This window comes from Podarcis pityusensis (assembly GCF_964106645.2).
Source record: "Podarcis pityusensis genome assembly, chromosome: 11".
In the NCBI taxonomy this organism is placed as follows: Eukaryota; Metazoa; Chordata; class Lepidosauria; order Squamata; family Lacertidae; genus Podarcis; species Podarcis pityusensis.
In genome coordinates this window covers 18,147,529-18,165,249 of record NC_138036.1, presented here as the reverse complement: position 1 = coordinate 18,165,249, position 17,721 = coordinate 18,147,529, and the positions used below count along the sequence as shown (strand labels likewise).

At 41.1% G+C, this 17,721-nt stretch overlaps 1 protein-coding gene across 3 annotated transcripts in view; it reads left to right on the top strand.

Annotated features, from left to right (window-relative positions):
• RICTOR (RPTOR independent companion of MTOR complex 2) overlaps positions 1-17,515 on the top strand; it is a 62,709-nt gene extending 45,194 nt beyond the window's left edge. For all 3 annotated transcript variants that reach the window (XM_080972230.1, XM_080972229.1, XM_080972228.1), the window contains 15 exons: positions 156-232; positions 337-415; positions 1,895-2,004; positions 4,746-4,833; positions 6,296-6,388; positions 7,305-7,411; positions 8,099-8,328; positions 9,863-10,892; positions 11,728-11,908; positions 12,751-12,835; positions 13,062-13,301; positions 13,604-13,762; positions 14,330-14,453; positions 16,547-16,685; positions 16,783-17,515. In XM_080972230.1, the coding sequence (XP_080828356.1) occupies positions 156-232; positions 337-415; positions 1,895-2,004; positions 4,746-4,833; positions 6,296-6,388; positions 7,305-7,411; positions 8,099-8,328; positions 9,863-10,892; positions 11,728-11,908; positions 12,751-12,835; positions 13,062-13,301; positions 13,604-13,762; positions 14,330-14,453; positions 16,547-16,685; positions 16,783-16,851 (2,811 nt within the window). In that variant the 3' untranslated portion in view covers positions 16,852-17,515. The remainder of the gene's footprint in view (positions 1-155; positions 233-336; positions 416-1,894; positions 2,005-4,745; positions 4,834-6,295; positions 6,389-7,304; positions 7,412-8,098; positions 8,329-9,862; positions 10,893-11,727; positions 11,909-12,750; positions 12,836-13,061; positions 13,302-13,603; positions 13,763-14,329; positions 14,454-16,546; positions 16,686-16,782) is intronic.
• The last annotated feature ends 206 nt before the right edge of the window (positions 17,516-17,721 follow it).

Here is a 17,721-nt window from a genome sequence, read left to right as displayed (position 1 = left end):
GTCTAAGCAGGGAGAGCACTGGGGATGGGGAGGCCTCCCCATTTATTGTATATATTGAAATTTCCTGCTAATTCCTTATTGATGTGAGTGCCAGTGTAACCAAACTGATTTCCTGAGACATAACTGCCCTCCCTCTCCCTGGCTCTCTCTTTTAGGCAAATCTTCATGCTCTTATTCAGATGAAACCAGCGTTGTCTCATCTTGGAGACAAGGGCTTGCTTCTGCTCTTAAGGTAAACACTAAATATGTTACTTCATATGAGAACAAACCAAATTAACTTGCATTTTTGTAATCGGTGAACATGTTTATAAATGGTATATGATGGTACTTTTTCAGGTTCCTGTCAATCCCAAAAGGGTTTTCCTATCTAAATGAACGAGGCTATGTGACAAAACAAATGGAGAAATGGCAGAAGGTACTTTTAAACAAATCCAAATCTCTCTGTGAAATTGATAACTTGAAATACATCTCTCCTTGTTATGCTGAGACTTTGCTTGGCTAAAGCCAGCCCTTTAGACTTCCCTAGAATGAATGTGCTAGCCACATCCAATCATGGTCCAGTTGTGTTTCTTCATTCAGAAGGTGAGATAGAGCCTCTTGCATTGCTTTCAGGTCTGTGGACCTGATGGGTTTTTAAGGGTTCCTGAATTTAGGCATAGTGCTCAGCTTCATTGCATCTGACTGCTTTTGTTGGGCCCATTATGTATGAACTACTGGCATATGAGAACTGAAAAGTGAGGTTTACAAGCTTGATCAAGAACCGATTTTCCCACTGGAATTAGATTCTCTTTGGATAACTTTTGTCCAAACTGTACTTTACTCTGTACTCTGTATCTAGGAGGAAACAGCTCCCAGGGAGTTTAAGTTAAGAAGTTGCAGGAAGGAGGATTCCAGGTGTATATTTGAAGATAAGCACTTGGGATGCTTTAGAGGAAAAGGACACGGGGTAGATTTACAGAGAAAAAGCAGCAGGGAGGAATGGCTAATCTTTGCCCAGAAGAGAAATGCCCAAACCAGTTTGCTCTCACCCAGAGCTGCCTTTGGTTAGAAAATGTGGCTGTTGGAAATGATTCAACATAACATGTATTTTCACCTTTTTTGAAAAAAGGCTATTTGGGCCAAAATTTGAAGAGGAGAATAAATCCTTTGGCAACATATGAAATGACACTTGAATGTATTTACTTACTAAATGGGGCAGAGATCTGCTCCATCATGGAAGAGAACTGTACAGAAGTGCTATGGAGAGGAAATTCACAAGTTAGAAACAATTTCCCCATTTATATCAGACAGGTTACTCTGTAAAAATGAGAGACAGAGAATGTTCTAGGGATAATAAGGGTTTCAGCCATTTCCCAGCCTTGCCAACCGTTATTCTAGAACAAAAGGCTCTGCATCGTGAATTAATTAATTTATTGCAAAGTGTTTAGACAGCTAAACATCAGAATATCCAAGATCATAAAACAACATCATGAAACAACCAAACATATAAAAGCATAGTAAAACTTCAAACATATTTAAAATGCTATTAATGGACAAATTAACAATAATACAAAACTAGTAAAGATCAGGTGAAGAAAAATGTTTTTTTGTATATACCAAAAGCCCACAGTTGAAGGAGGAAGGGAATTCCAGAGAGCTGGTGCCACAACACTAAAGGCCCTGTTCTATGTAGCCGAGCCACCAGGCATGTAAATAAATATTTTCATTCCAAAATAGCTTTTGCCTTTTTAATCAAACGTTTGACTTCAAAAACCTGCAGTGGTTCCCTTGGAACTATGAAAATAAGGAGGTTTTTCTCATTTGGATCACAATGTCGCATAGTACAGTATTATGAATACAAAAATCTGCTGGAGATTTCTCTCTCTCTCATGAGCTCTGTATCCCATCATCTTAGGAGTACAACTTAAAGTATGTCGATTTGATAGAAGAGCAACTCAATGAAGCACTTACCACATACCGCAAACCTGTTGATGGCGATAACTATGTTCGCCGGAGCAACCAAAGGTAAGCTAAGTTGCAAATGATCTTGATTGGTTTGCTAAAGCAATTGCTACATATGAGATGACTGTGTGACTGGTTTTTGAAACAGCCATAAGGAATGAAAATTGAAATACTTTATTGTCACTTGTACAACTTGTATACAGTGAGATTACACGAGCACCCCCACTCAGCTCTCTTAGTCTTAATTCCCCTTGTTTACAGACGCACACCCACCAAACCCGAAAGTCAGTTGGCCTGTTGTTATCTTTTCATTCAGCACCCTAACAGCCCACGTATAGAAGCTGTTCTTGGACTTCCGGGGAGGCGCCTCCGGCAATGGCTGAATTCCTCCGATCGGGAGGAATTTGCTCCGTGAAAAGCAGGGTCTGACCGCCACGGTGAAGACGGAGACCCATAGAAATCACAGGCGGGAGAAGCCTGTGAACCTGGGATTCGGCTGGCACCTTTGCGCCTCCCCTACTCGCGGGGAAACCCTGTTTTGGGGATCCGGAGCGACGTGGGGTGAGCGGCGCGGTGCTTTGAATCAACCGCTTCTTTCACGGAGTGAAGCCGCATTGCTGTTGCCGGAGAGCGCTGACTTTTTCCTGTGGACAATTGGATTTTAAACGACTACCCGTGAGTAGAACGGAGAATTGGATCTTGAAACACTTTAATTTGGCGCTGAAGTGGGAAGGCTCTAAACGGGAAGTCCGCCTCCCGTTTTGTAAATGGATTGAAGCAAAGAAGTTACAAGCTAAAGTCTTTGAAAGCTTTTGATAAAGGATTAAATTCCCACCAGACAAAAATACATAACCCCTCTTGGAAGCAGGAGAAGAGAGGGGAAGTTTTGGATTTAGTGCGCCTGCAGAAGAGAGTCAAAATTAAATTGCCACTGCTCTGAAACCTGGAAAAGGGCTGCCAGATGACGTTCGGGGAACGTTTATTGACAGAACGGATTTGACAGCTAGCTAAAATAAGAAAGGCACTGTTTCCATTGTCCTCTTCTGCGTTTAAAAATGGAGGAAAAAGTAACCGAAAATTGAAACTATTGTTACTTGCTTGAGTCGTGCTTGAAAGAATTGATACAAACAGAGACTGTTTCCCTCTAGAGGGAGCATGTGAAACGGTTACAGGAGTGCAACAGGGAGAGCTCCAGCTGCAAGATAAGATTCTGAAAATTGGAGTCTGACCTTGGATCACTCAAAATGTTGATAGGAGAAGCCATTGTGACTGTATTATACAAGATAAACTACTCGCTGGAACAGCTACATAAAAAGACAGGTGACATGATCTCTAAAATTGACAACTTGGAACAGAACGTGATTAATTTTAATCAAAAAGTGAGTGTCAATACAGAAAAAACTCAGGATTTGGTACAGGAACATACCTTGGTTGGACAAATGGTGGAGGAAAAGGAGAAAGCTGATGATGTGAAAATGGTGGAGAAAAAGGAGAAAGCTGATGATGTGAAACCAAAAGTAGTACAAGCGGGATCCTTAATTTCTCAGAAGCAGATTGAGGATTATAAATTGAGGTCTTTCATTACTGAATCTAGCAAAAGTCAAATTTTGAGGCTAGGATCCCGGCTTGGATTGAAGAAGGAAGGTTGGAAAGAACCCTCTATCCAGGGATTGACTGACTTTTGAGACATGGACCTGGGCTTGGAGGAGCTTGAAGTTTTGGGGGTCGCTAGAATTGGAGGAATCCTGAAATACGTTCTGAAACACTCTATGGACTATACTTTTAACTTCGGAAATTTGGCTGAATTGTCCAGAAGGAACAAAAGTATTGCTAGGCTGGAGTTTTCCCGAGATTTGCTCCTGAGCATCAAAGAATATGAAGAAGACCTGCAGAAGGGACTTGGAAGAGATTTAAGAACTTCGGATATAAGGGCACCAGGTTGATGGATTATATGGAACTGACGGAAAGGACTGGCAGAATCCGAAGCCAGGGAGAGGAGATAGTGGAAGATTAATGGAAAATTTAAAGTGTTTATTTAGAAATTTTGTTAAAGTAATGATTGTCAGAAAAATGGTGGAATGATATTTTATGGATCTAGCAGAAATGCTATAAGAAGTTGGGTGTATATAAATAATCAACCGTTAATGGGAAATAAGGTTAAAGAATATGTTATTTATAATATGACAGAAAATAGAGAAAGATGGAAAGGATTTGCTGAAACAAGTACTAGAAGCGGGATACAAGAAGGGAGGTGTGAGGAAGTTGAGGAAACAAGGGAATGAAGGACAGAGTATGGAAAAGGAGGGATGTTTTTAAATTGTTTTTGTCTTGCTTTGTTCATGTGTTTAGTTCAATGGGTTTAGGATGGGTTTGTATTGTTTATATATTGTATTGTTTTTCTCTTTCTTTTTTCTTTTTTGTTTTTTCTCTCTTTTTTCTACTTTTTTGTAACTTTTAAAAGCAATAAATATTATTTTTTTTTAAAAAATAGAAGCTGTTCTTTACCCTGTTGGTGCGACTAATCATGCTTCTATATCTTCTGCCCGAGGGCAGGAGATCAAGAAAGTGCCAGCCAGGGTGTGAATCATCCCTGAGAATTTTCCTCACTCTCCAGAGGCAACGTTCTTCGGCTATTTCATCCATCGGATTCACGGGACAGCCCATAATATTTTGTGCTTTATTCACCATCCTCTGTAGGCACTTCCTATCAGTTGATGTCAAACCAGCGTACCACACCGTGATACAGTATGAAAGGACACTTTCTATTGTTTACTATGCAAACAGACCATTTTTCTTTCTGGCAGATTACAGCGGCCACATGTCTATCTGCCGGTTCACCTCTATGGACAACTGGTACACCACAAAACAGGCTGCCATTTGTTGGAAGCTCAGGTGAGGAAATTTAATATACCTGATTCAAAATCAAGGTAACATTAAATACATTGCAGCCTTCTTGGAATTGGTCCCCGCCTGCAATTTGTTTGGATGTTACTGGTTCAGGGTTGTGTGGCATATACAACCTCATTGGGAAATTTGGCTTGGGTTTTTTTCTATTTAGACTGCAGAAGAGGAATGCATCCTTGTTCTATAAACTAAGCTTGCTTTGGCTAGGGATTAAATTTTCTCTCTTAGGTGGAGCACAGAGAAGACTCTTTCACTGATGGGAATAGTGAGTGAGATATGTATAGACTTTGCTTGCAGAACAGAAAGCAAGGGTTGTAGCCAAGGTAGCACTGAGTAAAATGTCCTGCTAGCACAAGGATTTTCACTTGTGCCGCAGGAGTCCCCCTCCCTGCATACCCCCGAAATTTATGCTAGGGGTTCCCCCAAGGTCATGGCTTCAAGTCCTACACTGGGCAAAATATTCCTGCATTTCAGGCAGTTGGACCAGATGAACCTCATGGTCCCTTCCAACTCTACAATTCTGTGATCTATGAACCTTCTAAAGCAGATTGGGGGAGGGCAAGGGGGGCAGGTTTGTTGGGCAAGTGGACTTAGATGCTGCCCCAAGTACGTTTGTGGTAATCCCACGGGAATTGACCCAAAGAATCATGAAAGTGGCCCTTCTGCAGTGGAACTGCTTTGGTCTGCCTGAGGATCCTATTGCCTTTTAGTCTTTCTGCATTTTTAGGCTATGAATATTGACTTCTGGAGTAGGGTGTCAAACACTGGTAGGTGGTGGTATCTTCCTTTACCAGCTGTCGCCTAGCTGCAGCCATTCCATAAGGCTGCAGCAGAGAGAGAGAGAAGGGAGGCAGGGCCACAATATCAGCTGTGCTTGAGAGATCAGAAACTTTTGGCACCTACTTTCCATGAACTGTTTCCAGCTGGAAGGGAATGCGCTTTACAGCACACAACTTGTGCATGGATTTGCTTTTTCCCCTTCCTTTCTTCATTCTGAGATGCTATAGCTAAGGACTAGCTGATTGGTTCTGAAATGTGCAAGATACTGCTGTTCTTCGCTTTATGTGATCCAATTCTGAGCTGTGTCTTCTCAATTTTGAACTGAAAGAAGAAAATAATACTGGCTTATTTTTATAGAAATTGAATTACATGTTTGTGTTTTTAAATATTTCTTCTTGAAATGAAAAAAACAAAAACCTTATTTAATGACCAGAGCTGTTATCATTGTTCTGTATATCTGCCTTTAGTTGTACCATTGGTGCTCTTGTTTAAATGGTTGGTGGTTTTTGAAACATTAGTTTTCAGTGTTTTTTTATATTAAAAAAAATAACTAAACCTATTTGTATTTTGCTCTTAGCATTTATGTAAGTTTGAAAAGCAATTCAGCAGATTTGAAGAATGTTAAGCTTCACATTGAAGCTACTTTGTGATTGATCTTTTTATTCTTTAGAGTATTGTTCCTGACCTGAGTTACACTGTTCGTTCCCCCATGCTGGATAAATGGGAAGGGATTAAGCAGCTGAAGGCAGCTCTCTGGGCTCTGGTTAGTAAAAAAATAAAAATCCACCATGGTGTTTTCTGCATTTCTGCAACCAAAATAACAATAATGGTTCCCCCACAGATCTGCTTTTGATTTTTGGATGTTGCAAATTACAGTGGTACCTCAGGTTACAGACGCTTCAGGTTACAGACTCCGCTAAACCAGAAATAGTACCTCGGGTTAAGAACTTTGCTTCAGGATGAGAACAGAAATCGTGCGGCGGCAGCGGGAGGCCCCATTAGCTAAAGTGGTACCTCAGGTTAAGAACAGTTTCAGGTTAAGAACGGACCTCCGGAACGAATTAAGTTCTTAACCCGAGATACCACTGTAAATGGCCACAGATATAGCAAATAATAACTAAGCACTTAATACACGTTATTTCCCTGAATAATATAGATTTGTCTTGACTACTAATAGGACATTCAGGATTTGATAATCAATTTTCAGTGTTTGAAGCCACTAGTCTTTTTCCTTTTAATCCAAAAGAGATCTCAAAATGTAGAAGGTGAGGTACATGAGGGCATTGCATCTAAAGACAAAAGACTCTGCAATGTGGAAGGGAGCAAATGAACCCAACCCTGTATTTCTAGCCAAATTAACAATCATATTTGTTTGTGTGTGTGTGTGTGTGTGTGAGAGAGAGAGAGAGAGAAGAATATAAAAGATTTAAAGTCATTTCTATGAAGTTGGGAAAGTAGGTAGACTGTAACAAGGTGCTATTAATTTTTTTTAAAGAAAAGGCTTGAATTGGGGTGAAAGAGACTCTGTTGTGTAGGTATAAAGAAATTTATAGCTTATACTGTATACAAAATATCTTAACTTTGTTCATCAAGTTCTAACCAATACTCCTTTGTTATATGACATAGTATCAGCAGTATCAGCCAATAGCAAATTTGATCACAAATTATGTACATTACAGGGTAATATTGGATCTTCAAACTGGGGTCTGAATTTGCTTCAAGAAGAAAATGTCATCCCTGATATATTGGCACTTGCCCAGCATTGTGAAGTTCTATCTATTAGAGGGTAGGTATAACATGGTTTGAAATTGACTTGTAAGGGGTTTATAGGATTTTTATTTTGCCCTGGAGTCTTTAAAATGATTCTATGCCATCTGCTGCTTCATTCTTTAGAAACGGTATATAATTTTCAGATGTAGAAAGGCAGAACCACTCTCTTTATTTTTTAAAAAAATCTTTCTATTAAAATAGCAAGTTGCTACTTATTATGTTATTATATTTCTGTGTGACATTAGTTTTGCAGGCTTATTTATGGGGGTGGGTGGGTGTGTTTTGCAGTCATGATTTGTGGAGCGCACACAGAAGATGGGGACAAAACTTGATGTCTCCTACTGTATTGAGTGATAATAATTTTAAGTAATATAGGCATGTAGTGAATGAAATAACGCTCATATCTGTTACATGCCTAGTTCTACTCTGTACCCCCTTAGAGAATAAGGCTGCAACCTTATCTAGGAATAAGCCTCCTTGAATTAAGTGAGACTTATTTCTGAGTAGACATGTACAAGATTGCACCTCAGAGTTGCAGGCCAGCTTACACAAAGGATTTGTATTTTTCATTTCACATGTATATTGACAGCACAAGTAACAGCACATTTCCTGAGGGGAGGGAAAAGAAGCTGGAGAATTGTTTTGGTGGCCTGAATGTAAAATACATATTTGTTTGAACTGGATTTCTGTTTTATAAACATAGGACGTGTGTCTATGTGCTTGGCCTGATCGCCAAAACAAAACAAGGTTGTGACATTCTGAAGCATCACAACTGGGATGCAGTGAGACACAGTCGTAGGCAGCCTTGGCCAGTCGTCCCCGATGACATGGAGCAACTCTGCAACGAACTCTCCTCTATTCCCAGCACGCTCAGTTTGAACTCTGAATCTACCAGTTCAAGGCACAACAGTGAAAGTGAATCTGCACCGTCAAGTAAGTATGCATAGCAGTGCCAGCACAGTTAGTAAATTCCCTTTGGGGAAAAAGCAGATCATGGGTCTGGCCAGTGAAATCAATAGAATCGTAGAGCTGGAAGGCACCTCAGGGGTCATCCAGTCCAACCATTTGCAATGCAGGAATCTCAACTAAAGCATCCATGATAGATGGCCATCCAACCTCTGCTTTAAAAAGCTCCAAGGAAGGAGAACCCACAACCTTATGAGAGAATCTGTTCCACTGTTGAATAGCTCTTGCTGTTCGAAAGTTCTTCCTGATGTTCAGTTGGAATCTCCTTTTGCCTATCCATTTTGAGAAGGCATTAACTTTCTAATCTGAAGGTATTCTGTATTCTTTACATGAGCCCAATGTATGCTTAATGGATAAAGACGAGGTTTATAGAACGTGGCTGGGTATCTTTTGATAATTTCAGAAATGGTGGGGATGTCCAGAATGTCACTTTGCTGATCAGAGGCACTTTGATTCAGCTAAAAGCTTTCATCAGTGAAAGGAGGGAATTTCCACTTACTCCCCTCCCTACTACACTGTACAGTCCCCCAACCCTTTGGGGCAGATTGCAGCTGCTGGGGGAAGGAGAATTGGCAAAAACCTCACCCTCTATGTCCTGCTGGCAGAAGCCTCTGCTGGGTCTAAGTGTCTTCCGTCAACAGAATGGTAAAGCCCCCTTGGAGATTCTATAAAATCTTTTTTTAGTTTCAGCTTCCAATGCTGTAGAAAATATTACAAATGTAATCATTTTAGATCATGCTTTTATCTGGTGTAAATGAAAAAATAAAACACTGATTTCCTTTGCATAGAATTAGATCCATTTCTTCTCTAGGATGATAGTATAAAAGTGAAGATAAAGACTGGACATGAGAAAATTCTTCCTTGAAAGTTAGAAACTCTGATTTAAGATGGAAAACGGGAAACGTCAAAATATCTATTAGGATGGTTTGAGTATCACATTATATTTAAAGAGCAGGTTCGGGATATGTTGGAGCTAATCAGAAAAGTCAGATGTGGAGAGTAAATACTATCACCAACTAGATAATGTGAAGCAATGTCTTGATATAAGAGAGGCACATTCATTTTAGAAGTGATTTTAGCCTGCGGCTGTTGCTGGACTACAACTCCCATCATCGTCGCCAATGTTGACTAGGACAGGTGGGAGTTGATGTGAACAACACTGACCCCTCAACTACAGTGTGAAATTATATTTCCAAAAGTGTAGTTTGGCTCCTGAAGACCCCTAAATTCCCTAAATTGAGTACCATTGTTTTATTTATTTCTTTTTTAAAAAAGGCCAGGTTCTGTTGATCTTACATATAATGTTTAGTGGCACATAAAAGGATACTAAGCACATCCCCCCCCCCCCCCGTCTAAAATAGCCTTCAGCCATTACAATTAAGAAGTGTACATGCAGTTGGCTTTCATAGACTATGCAGTGACTTTTGAGAGCTAGTTTTAGTTACCAAATATTCATAGACCAAAAATATTTCAACAATGCAAGCTTTTATTTAAATTTCAGGTATGTTTATTTTGGAAGATGACAGGGTTGGCAGCACCTCTACCAGCACATTTTTCCTAGATATATCTGAAGATGCAGAACAGAATTTCTACGACCGATCTGGACCCTTGAAAGATAAGGATCGCAATCCCTTCCCCTTCTTCACTTCAAGCAGGCTTGTGAAGAACCGCATTTTAAATTCTCTAACCTTACCTAATAAAAAACATAGGAGTAGCAGCGATCCTAAAGGTGGCAAACTATCTTCTTCAGAGAGCAAGATGGGTTTGAGGCGAAATCGTACAGTAACTGAGCCTTCCAGCAGCATGGATTTTGCACGAGGCGAGGAGTTCACCCCTATGTTCCGTGTGCCTAAAATCCACACTCTGAAACTAGAGACGTCGTTTGTCGGGAGCAGACACAGCGAAGATGCAGATAGCACTCCAAGTATAGGCGAAAATGACCTCAAGCTTCCCAAAAGCCTCGGCCACGAAAACCACCGGGAAAATGCCAGCCGGGAAAGACTGATAGGAGAGGTTTCTACGCAGACTCACTTCAAAAGCCGCAGCTTGAGTTTCAATACGGATACCACCACGAGTGGCATAAGTTCAATGAGTTCGAGCCCTTCGCGGGAGACTGTGGGAGTGGACACTACAAACGTAGACACGGACAGTGGGAGTTTAAGTACTGTGGTGAGTACCAAGACAGTTAAAACAATCCAGTGCTCAACCCCACAGCCTAACCACCTCCCCCTCTCAAAATCAAATTCTGTCTCCCTGGTACCGCCAGGGTCCTCGCACACCCTTCCTCGGAGAGCGCAGTCACTTAAAGCTCCTTCGCTCGCCACAATAAAAAGCCTGGCTGACTATAACTTCAGCTACACCAGTTCGCGAGATGCCTTTGGGTATGCAACACTCAAACGCTTGCAGCAGCAAAGGATGCACCCCTCTTTGTCCCATTCGGAAGCTCTGGCATCTCCAGCAAAGGATGTGCTCTTCACAGACACAATTACTATGAAGTCTGGTAGTCTAGACTCTCGACTGACACCAAACAGGTAAGTGCTTCTTCCTCCCTCAAGTTTTCTTCATGGCATAGCTAAGTAGTGTTCTCACGATTCCAGCTGTTCAACAAGAGAAGAATTAGCCAGGAATTTGGGGTGTGACCCAAACAAGTTTAAATGTACGCAGAGGAGAGCTGCATTCACAGCCGAAGCTTCCTTTGATATGTTTTCCATAGCTTCCACCGCCTAAGAGGCAAACGGCCGTTCAGTTTCAACTTCAGAGAAAGCTCCAGCTGCATGAGAATTCCTTTTTTCAATCAGTCATGGCCTTCCACTTCAGGCAAGGGCCTATACCAGTGAATTCCTAGGGCATTCCTAGCACTCTGATCAACTAGGCTTTAGGGAAAATAGCAAACTCAGGGCCTCCTTCCAATTCGGGGAGGGCTTTTGGATCCTCTCATACAATCACAGTTGCATTGAAAAACCAACCCTCCTGCTCAAAGCAGTTCACTCTAAAATAATAATTTTAATAATCAGGTGGGTTTTTTTTTTTTTGTTCAGAGTAATGGAAAGATTAACTGAACTATTTTCAAAGTTAGTTTCTGAATGAGAATGGAATACGAGAGTAGAAAATACAGATGATGCCAGTCTGGAACTGAACACAAATTTACCTCTTAGAAATAGTTTCTGCTGGGAAAGCCATTCATAACAGTATATGTGTTGCTCTCACAGTATGTCTTTCAGTTATTAATAAACAGATAATACATAATAAGGTAAACTGTATACTCACCCAAACTAGCCGTACTTTAAAAATGCTGTCTGTGTTATTACAGAGCAGAGTTGTGATTTTCAGGTTGTACTGACTTTGGTTCCCTTGATGCTGTTACAGGTTCATGAGAGCTTTAAGTTATGCATCATCTTTAGATAAAGAGGATTTATTAAGCCCTATTAACCAAAACACACTGCAGCGCTCTTCTTCTGTTCGTTCCATGGTGTCTAATGCTACTTACGGAAGTTCAGATGATTACATTGGGCTTGCTCTCCCAGTTGATATCAATGAAATATTTCAGGTATGTACACTGTGTGTGTCTAAATTTTCATGCAGAACAACATCAGAATAATGAATCTGAGATGACAGATTCCCTCATGTGAAATCACTTCATGTTCACATGAGAGAATTTGGCATCTTAGATTCATTGTTCTAATGCAGGCATGTCCAACAGGTAGATCGCGAACTACCAGTAGATCACTGGACATCTGTGGTAGATCACTGGTAGATCACTGGCTCCCCCCAAAGAAGCTCAACAACTTTGGCTCCCCTAAAGAAAGCTGAACAGCATTGCCCTCAACTCCCCAAAAAGGGGGTAGATCACTGCCAGTTTGTAACTCTGTGAGTAGATCGCAGTCTCTTGGGAGTTGGCCCACCCCTATTCTAATGAATATATCCTCTGGAAGCTACACTTACTCAGAGAAGGGATTAGCATGGAGCAATTTGCTTAACTTACTTGATCAATTCTAGCACGATTTTTTAAAACCGTTATTCGAAGCCTAAATTCACATATTTACTGGTTATCCCTTTATTTCCAAATCAAAGCATTAGTCATTATCATTAAAGCCCTATAAATGACTTAGGTCCAGGTAATTTTGGGACTGTTCTCTCCCAGATCACCAGATCAGCCTGCCTACTTAATAAAACGAACTCCCTTTGTGAGGCAGATAATGTGTTTATGATTGGGTTTTACATGTTTCTACATTTTATGAAAATGGGGGATTTTTTTAATGTAGGCTGCTCTGAGTAGTGAATTCGCACTCAAATTATATGCTTGAATGAATGGCTATTTACCAAAAATAGAGGGCTTGTTTACTTTTCTAAAAAACTCATCCGTATAATTTTTCCCTTCAAATATTTCAGGTAAAGGAAACTCCTTATTTCCAGAAGAAGACCATGCCGTCACTTGACGAACGGGGTGCTAAAGTCTTTCCCCAAGATGCTGGAGGTACCTTTTCCTTTCCACTCTCTTTTGTTCTACAGTGGAGTCTTCACATTTGAGCCTGTGGGGTACCTTTTGGAATTTTGCCAGTGCCAATTTATTTTTTTGCAGCGCTGACTAATTCTATAGAATGAAATAATTCCCAAAAAGTCAGACACAGGGTTGAATGGCAAAAGCTGGTCTTCTGCCGCACTAATCATTTATATTTCTCTTTCTGTCGTTTAATTGGAAGCCTCTCCAGGTGTGCCGAGTGGTTCTTCCGAGATGGTGAAGAGTCCCTTCCAGATGCTTCGCCAGCAGATCAGTCTTACAGAGATAATGAACACTAGCCGCTCAGATGCTTCTCAGTTCCTTGAAAGCATGGAAGACACGGGGCTCCAAGAGCACACGGAAGAGAATTGCCTTTATTGTGTCTGCACACACATTTTGGGTTACCAGCAAAACAAAGTGAATCCTTCCTATAGTCACACCGGTTAGTACAGCTGGGCCTCTTTCAATCAGAAGTCTAGCCATTGCTCCTATTCACATACAAGGATACGGAGGCTTGGAGACCTGTTTTGGGCTTCTCATGCATCATGGAATAACTTTCCAGAATGTTTCATAGTCCTGAGACCCAGAAACCTACATTGAAATTTAATGTAGGGTGTCATATTCTGCGGTAGTTAACATGGCTATGGTTCACAATTATAATTTATATTACATTAAATTATCTCAGCTGAAATGAAGCTTTGTATTTTTCTTCTTTGTAAACCACTCCATATGTTTTTTTCCCAGAATTTTCAGACATTCCTTATTCTGACTGGTGTGGAAAGCCCCTGCACAATCACGTGGATGTGGTCCCCCATTCCTCAAAGTTTTCTGGGATTTCGGGATGCAGCGATGCTGTATCTCATGGCTCAACCAGTAGCACCAAGAGTACGGATATTGTGATAGGTAAGTGGTTTTGTCATAAGCATAACAACATGTGACTGTTTTCCTACCTCTGGGAAGAAGTGAAATATTTTCTTTAAGGCACTTGCAGCCCGATTCTGAACATTTTGCATGTGGGTATTGCATGAACATGCTCTTCCTCTAACTCAGCTTAGGACTGCAACCTTTATTAGGTTTTTCCTAACATTACAACTGCCAAGTAGTTGAAGGTGATGCGTGTTCTCTTAAGGGCCATTCAGCCAGCGTTTTTCCACCTTCCCCAACATGTGCTCACACCCTACACCTCTGTGCAAGATGTTTTGGGCTGACACAATTCCTTCATGTTGTCCTCTGTTTTCCCCTATCTCCTTTATTGTATGTAGAAATGAAGGTCCAGACCAGGAAAATCTGTGTTTGTTTCTTCTTGCCCCTAGACGTTGACTCCATATGTAGTGTTGAGGGCAAGGGAATAACATCTGAACGAGTCCTTGGCCAAATGGGAGGCATTGTAATGCATGTGTGGCACTTCTCAGTGAATACGCATGCAACTGCCTGCAATTTTGATTCTGTAAAATGTCCTTCCTCCTCAAGGTGTAAAGTCAATCCCAGATGATACCCCTGTATGCCGCATACTACTGAGAAAGGAAGTATTGCGATTAGTGATCAACTTGAGCAGTTCAGTAGGAACTAAAGGACATGAAACAGGTCTCTTGACGTAAGTAGCACTCTCTTCTCACTACAATTTTAGCTTTCTGCAAATAGTCTGTCAGCTGTGGATGAGGGAGGCAGAGGAAAGGGGGGTAGATGTTGTCATGGAATTCTACTCCGTATTGATCCAGAGCCGATTCCAGCAGCCTTTACCAAAGGTGTCATGGGCTTTGAAGACACTCGAACTCAGGACCCAAGGGAGAAACATGCTAAGAGGAAGGCACGCTTGGCAAATCCACACCGTGATCAACTCCTGCCTGGAAACCAATGTCCCCACTGTGGAAGGACATGTGGATCCAAAATTGGCCTCCACAGTCACTTACGGATTCATTGTTAAAACCATGTTTATAGAAGACAATCTTACTCAGCTACGAGTGATCGCCAAAGAAGACGAAGATAGTTAGCAGAGTAAAAACTTAAACACCTTGCAGGATTCCCCAAAAATAGACCAGAGGCAATTGTAGTTTTACTACTACTGAAGGCAAATGAGCATAAATGGTCACAAATCCAATACCTTCAGAATTGGCACTGTCCATAAGAAATCCAGTTCCAGCAGACTTAACTTAAACTTACAATAACTTATAATAAGTCTAAACCTTAACACTAAGCATACTATGTACAGAACACCACACCAGAAGGAAGAGAGAGAGAGAAAGTGACACCCAGGCTCCTTCTGGCCTTAGTATTATAGTCATCATGACCTTGACTGAAAGAGATAACAGGACCAGTTTAAGCCAGCTGTACGCAGCCTCTCTGAAGGAATAACCCAAACATCAGGAACCTTCTGCTTGTTTCTTTCACACAGAGAAGCTTCCAGAACCATCTTGAATTAATTAGAACAGGAAAGATCTCTACACATCAGATCAATACTTTCTGCACTAAGAAATGGCCTGGAAACGATGCCTTATGAGGAACGGCTAAGGGAGCTGGGCATGTTTAGCCTGGAGAAGAGGAGGTTAAGGGGTGATATGATAGCCATGTTCAAATATATAGAAGGATGTCACATAGAGGAGGGAGAAAGGTTGTTTTCTGCTGCTCCAGAGAAGCGGACACGGAGCAATGGATCCAAACTACAAGAAAGAAGATTCCACCTAAACATTAGGAAGAACTTCCTGACAGTAAGAGCTGTTCGACAGTGGAATTTGCTGCCAAGGAGTGTGGTGGAATCTCCTTCTTTGGAGGTCTTTAAGCAGAGGCTTGACAACCACATGTCAGGAGTGCTCTGATGGTGTTTCCTGCTTGGCAGGGGGTTGGACTCGATGGCCCTTGTGGTCTCTTCCAACTCTATGATTCTATGATGAGATAGAATCTGAGATGTAGCCCCCTCAGGCTCCTCACTAATCCTTTGGAGTTGGGAAGAGTGGGGAGGAAGGATGTGGGTGAGCTCCTGGCGTCATCAGCTCTTACCAAAGAGGACACAATGAGAATCATTCATGCTGATTGGGGTGGAGGGAGTGGAGACTATCCCATTTGCCAGTCTAGAATCGTAGATGGGTTTGTAGACCTTGACAATTGTGGCAAAGCCTTCCTTTGAGAGATGGCATTGAAACTGTGACCCATCAGCCAATCTCTTAGCAAAGGTGGTTGCTGAACTTGGTTTTAGAGTTAATAAAATTACTTACCCGTCATGGCTTCAGTAGCTGTATAACCACCCACGTGTGAGATGTCAAGTTCATGCATTGTCTGTGGTAAGATTGTTGTGGGCGTGTTCGGTTCATATCAGATCTGCTTTTGACACAACAATGTCAGTGTAGCATCTGCAGCAGTTGAATCCAACATCTGGTAATGGGGATATGACCATCTTGGCAAAACTATTTTCCTGCATCCATCACATGCTGCAGTAATTGTGAGCATAAGCCCTTTGAGGTTCGGATTAGACTCGTTTAAGCCTTTTCAGTTCCATATTTGCCTTTTCAGTCTGTATTTTTGTTCCTCTTTCACTTGAATTCAGATTGTGATGTCCTGAGATTTGTCTTCATAGATTTGCATGGAATATCAGATAGCTGCCTCAGCTTCCTTCCTTAAAGGTTTATGGTATTAGGTTTTGATGGAACAGTTAAATCATGGTGCATGAATTGGTTTCTTTTTCTTTCTGATTAGAATTAAAGAGAAGTTTCCCCAAGCGTTCGATGACATATGCCTTTACTCTGAAGTGTCCTACTTGCTAGCGCACTGTACATTTCGATTACCATCCCGAAGGTTCATACAAGAGCTCTTTCAAGATGTCCAGTTTTTACAAGTGAGTCGAAGTGAAATCTAGCTAATTCTTGATAAGCTTCCAATACGACTTCTGTCTTTAATGCTAAGTTACCAGCATTCTATCTCGTTACTTCCAGATGCACGAAGAAGCAGAAGCCGTACTAGCAACAAATCAGCAAACAACTAACCCATCGGCTGAATCCTGACCCCTTGCTTTTTGTGGTGTGGTTAAATATGAAGTCGTCGGTAGCCTCGGATAATAACATCTAATTGACTGGGCGAAGAGAAGAGAAGCATTCTGGGTACAAGTAACAGAACCTCTCCTCCGTGAAACTTGCTTTCCCATCCATCCATCTGAGCCCTATGAGAATTGTTAAAACAATGAAAGTAGCAATTACCAAGATATGCAAGGAGAACGAAGCACTGAACACTTGCACAGGTTTTCATTTCACTTATTTTGAAACGCAGCATCGTAATAATAGAGGACAGCGTGCAGGGACGTGTTGTACATGGTTGGGTTTTTTTTACTTCCGTTCAGGACAGAGAGTGATGCCTTTTAAACCCTGGATCTCGGAGCATCTAAGGCTCTATCTCCATTGTCACCAATGGAGCTGCTCGGACTGTGGACGTCAGGGGATTAATGATGGCTTTCTGTGATATTTTTCCTAATCTTTGTGAAACACTACTTGGAGAATTTCTGATCTCTGAGAGAGGAAGAGAATCCTTAGTAACTTGGGGTAGTCTTAAGTTATTTTATTGTTACAACAGCAAAAATCCTTATTTGTCTTAGCAGTCGGTCTAGTTTTGTTGCAGTTACATGTGATAATGTGTTAACTGAACCAATTAAGGAACTTCACTACAGTTTGATTTTTTTTAAAAAAGAACAAATCACTTCTCAGACCCCTGGGATCAAAATTTCCCTGTACATATAATAATGCATGTTGTTCGGTCGGGTTTTCTACATTAATGCTCATCTAGTATGTAAATTGTCTAAATGTAAACCTTTTAACAAGCATGACTTCCATCAAATAAGGGTGCATACTTTATCAAGAAAAACTAGGAAATATCTACCCATT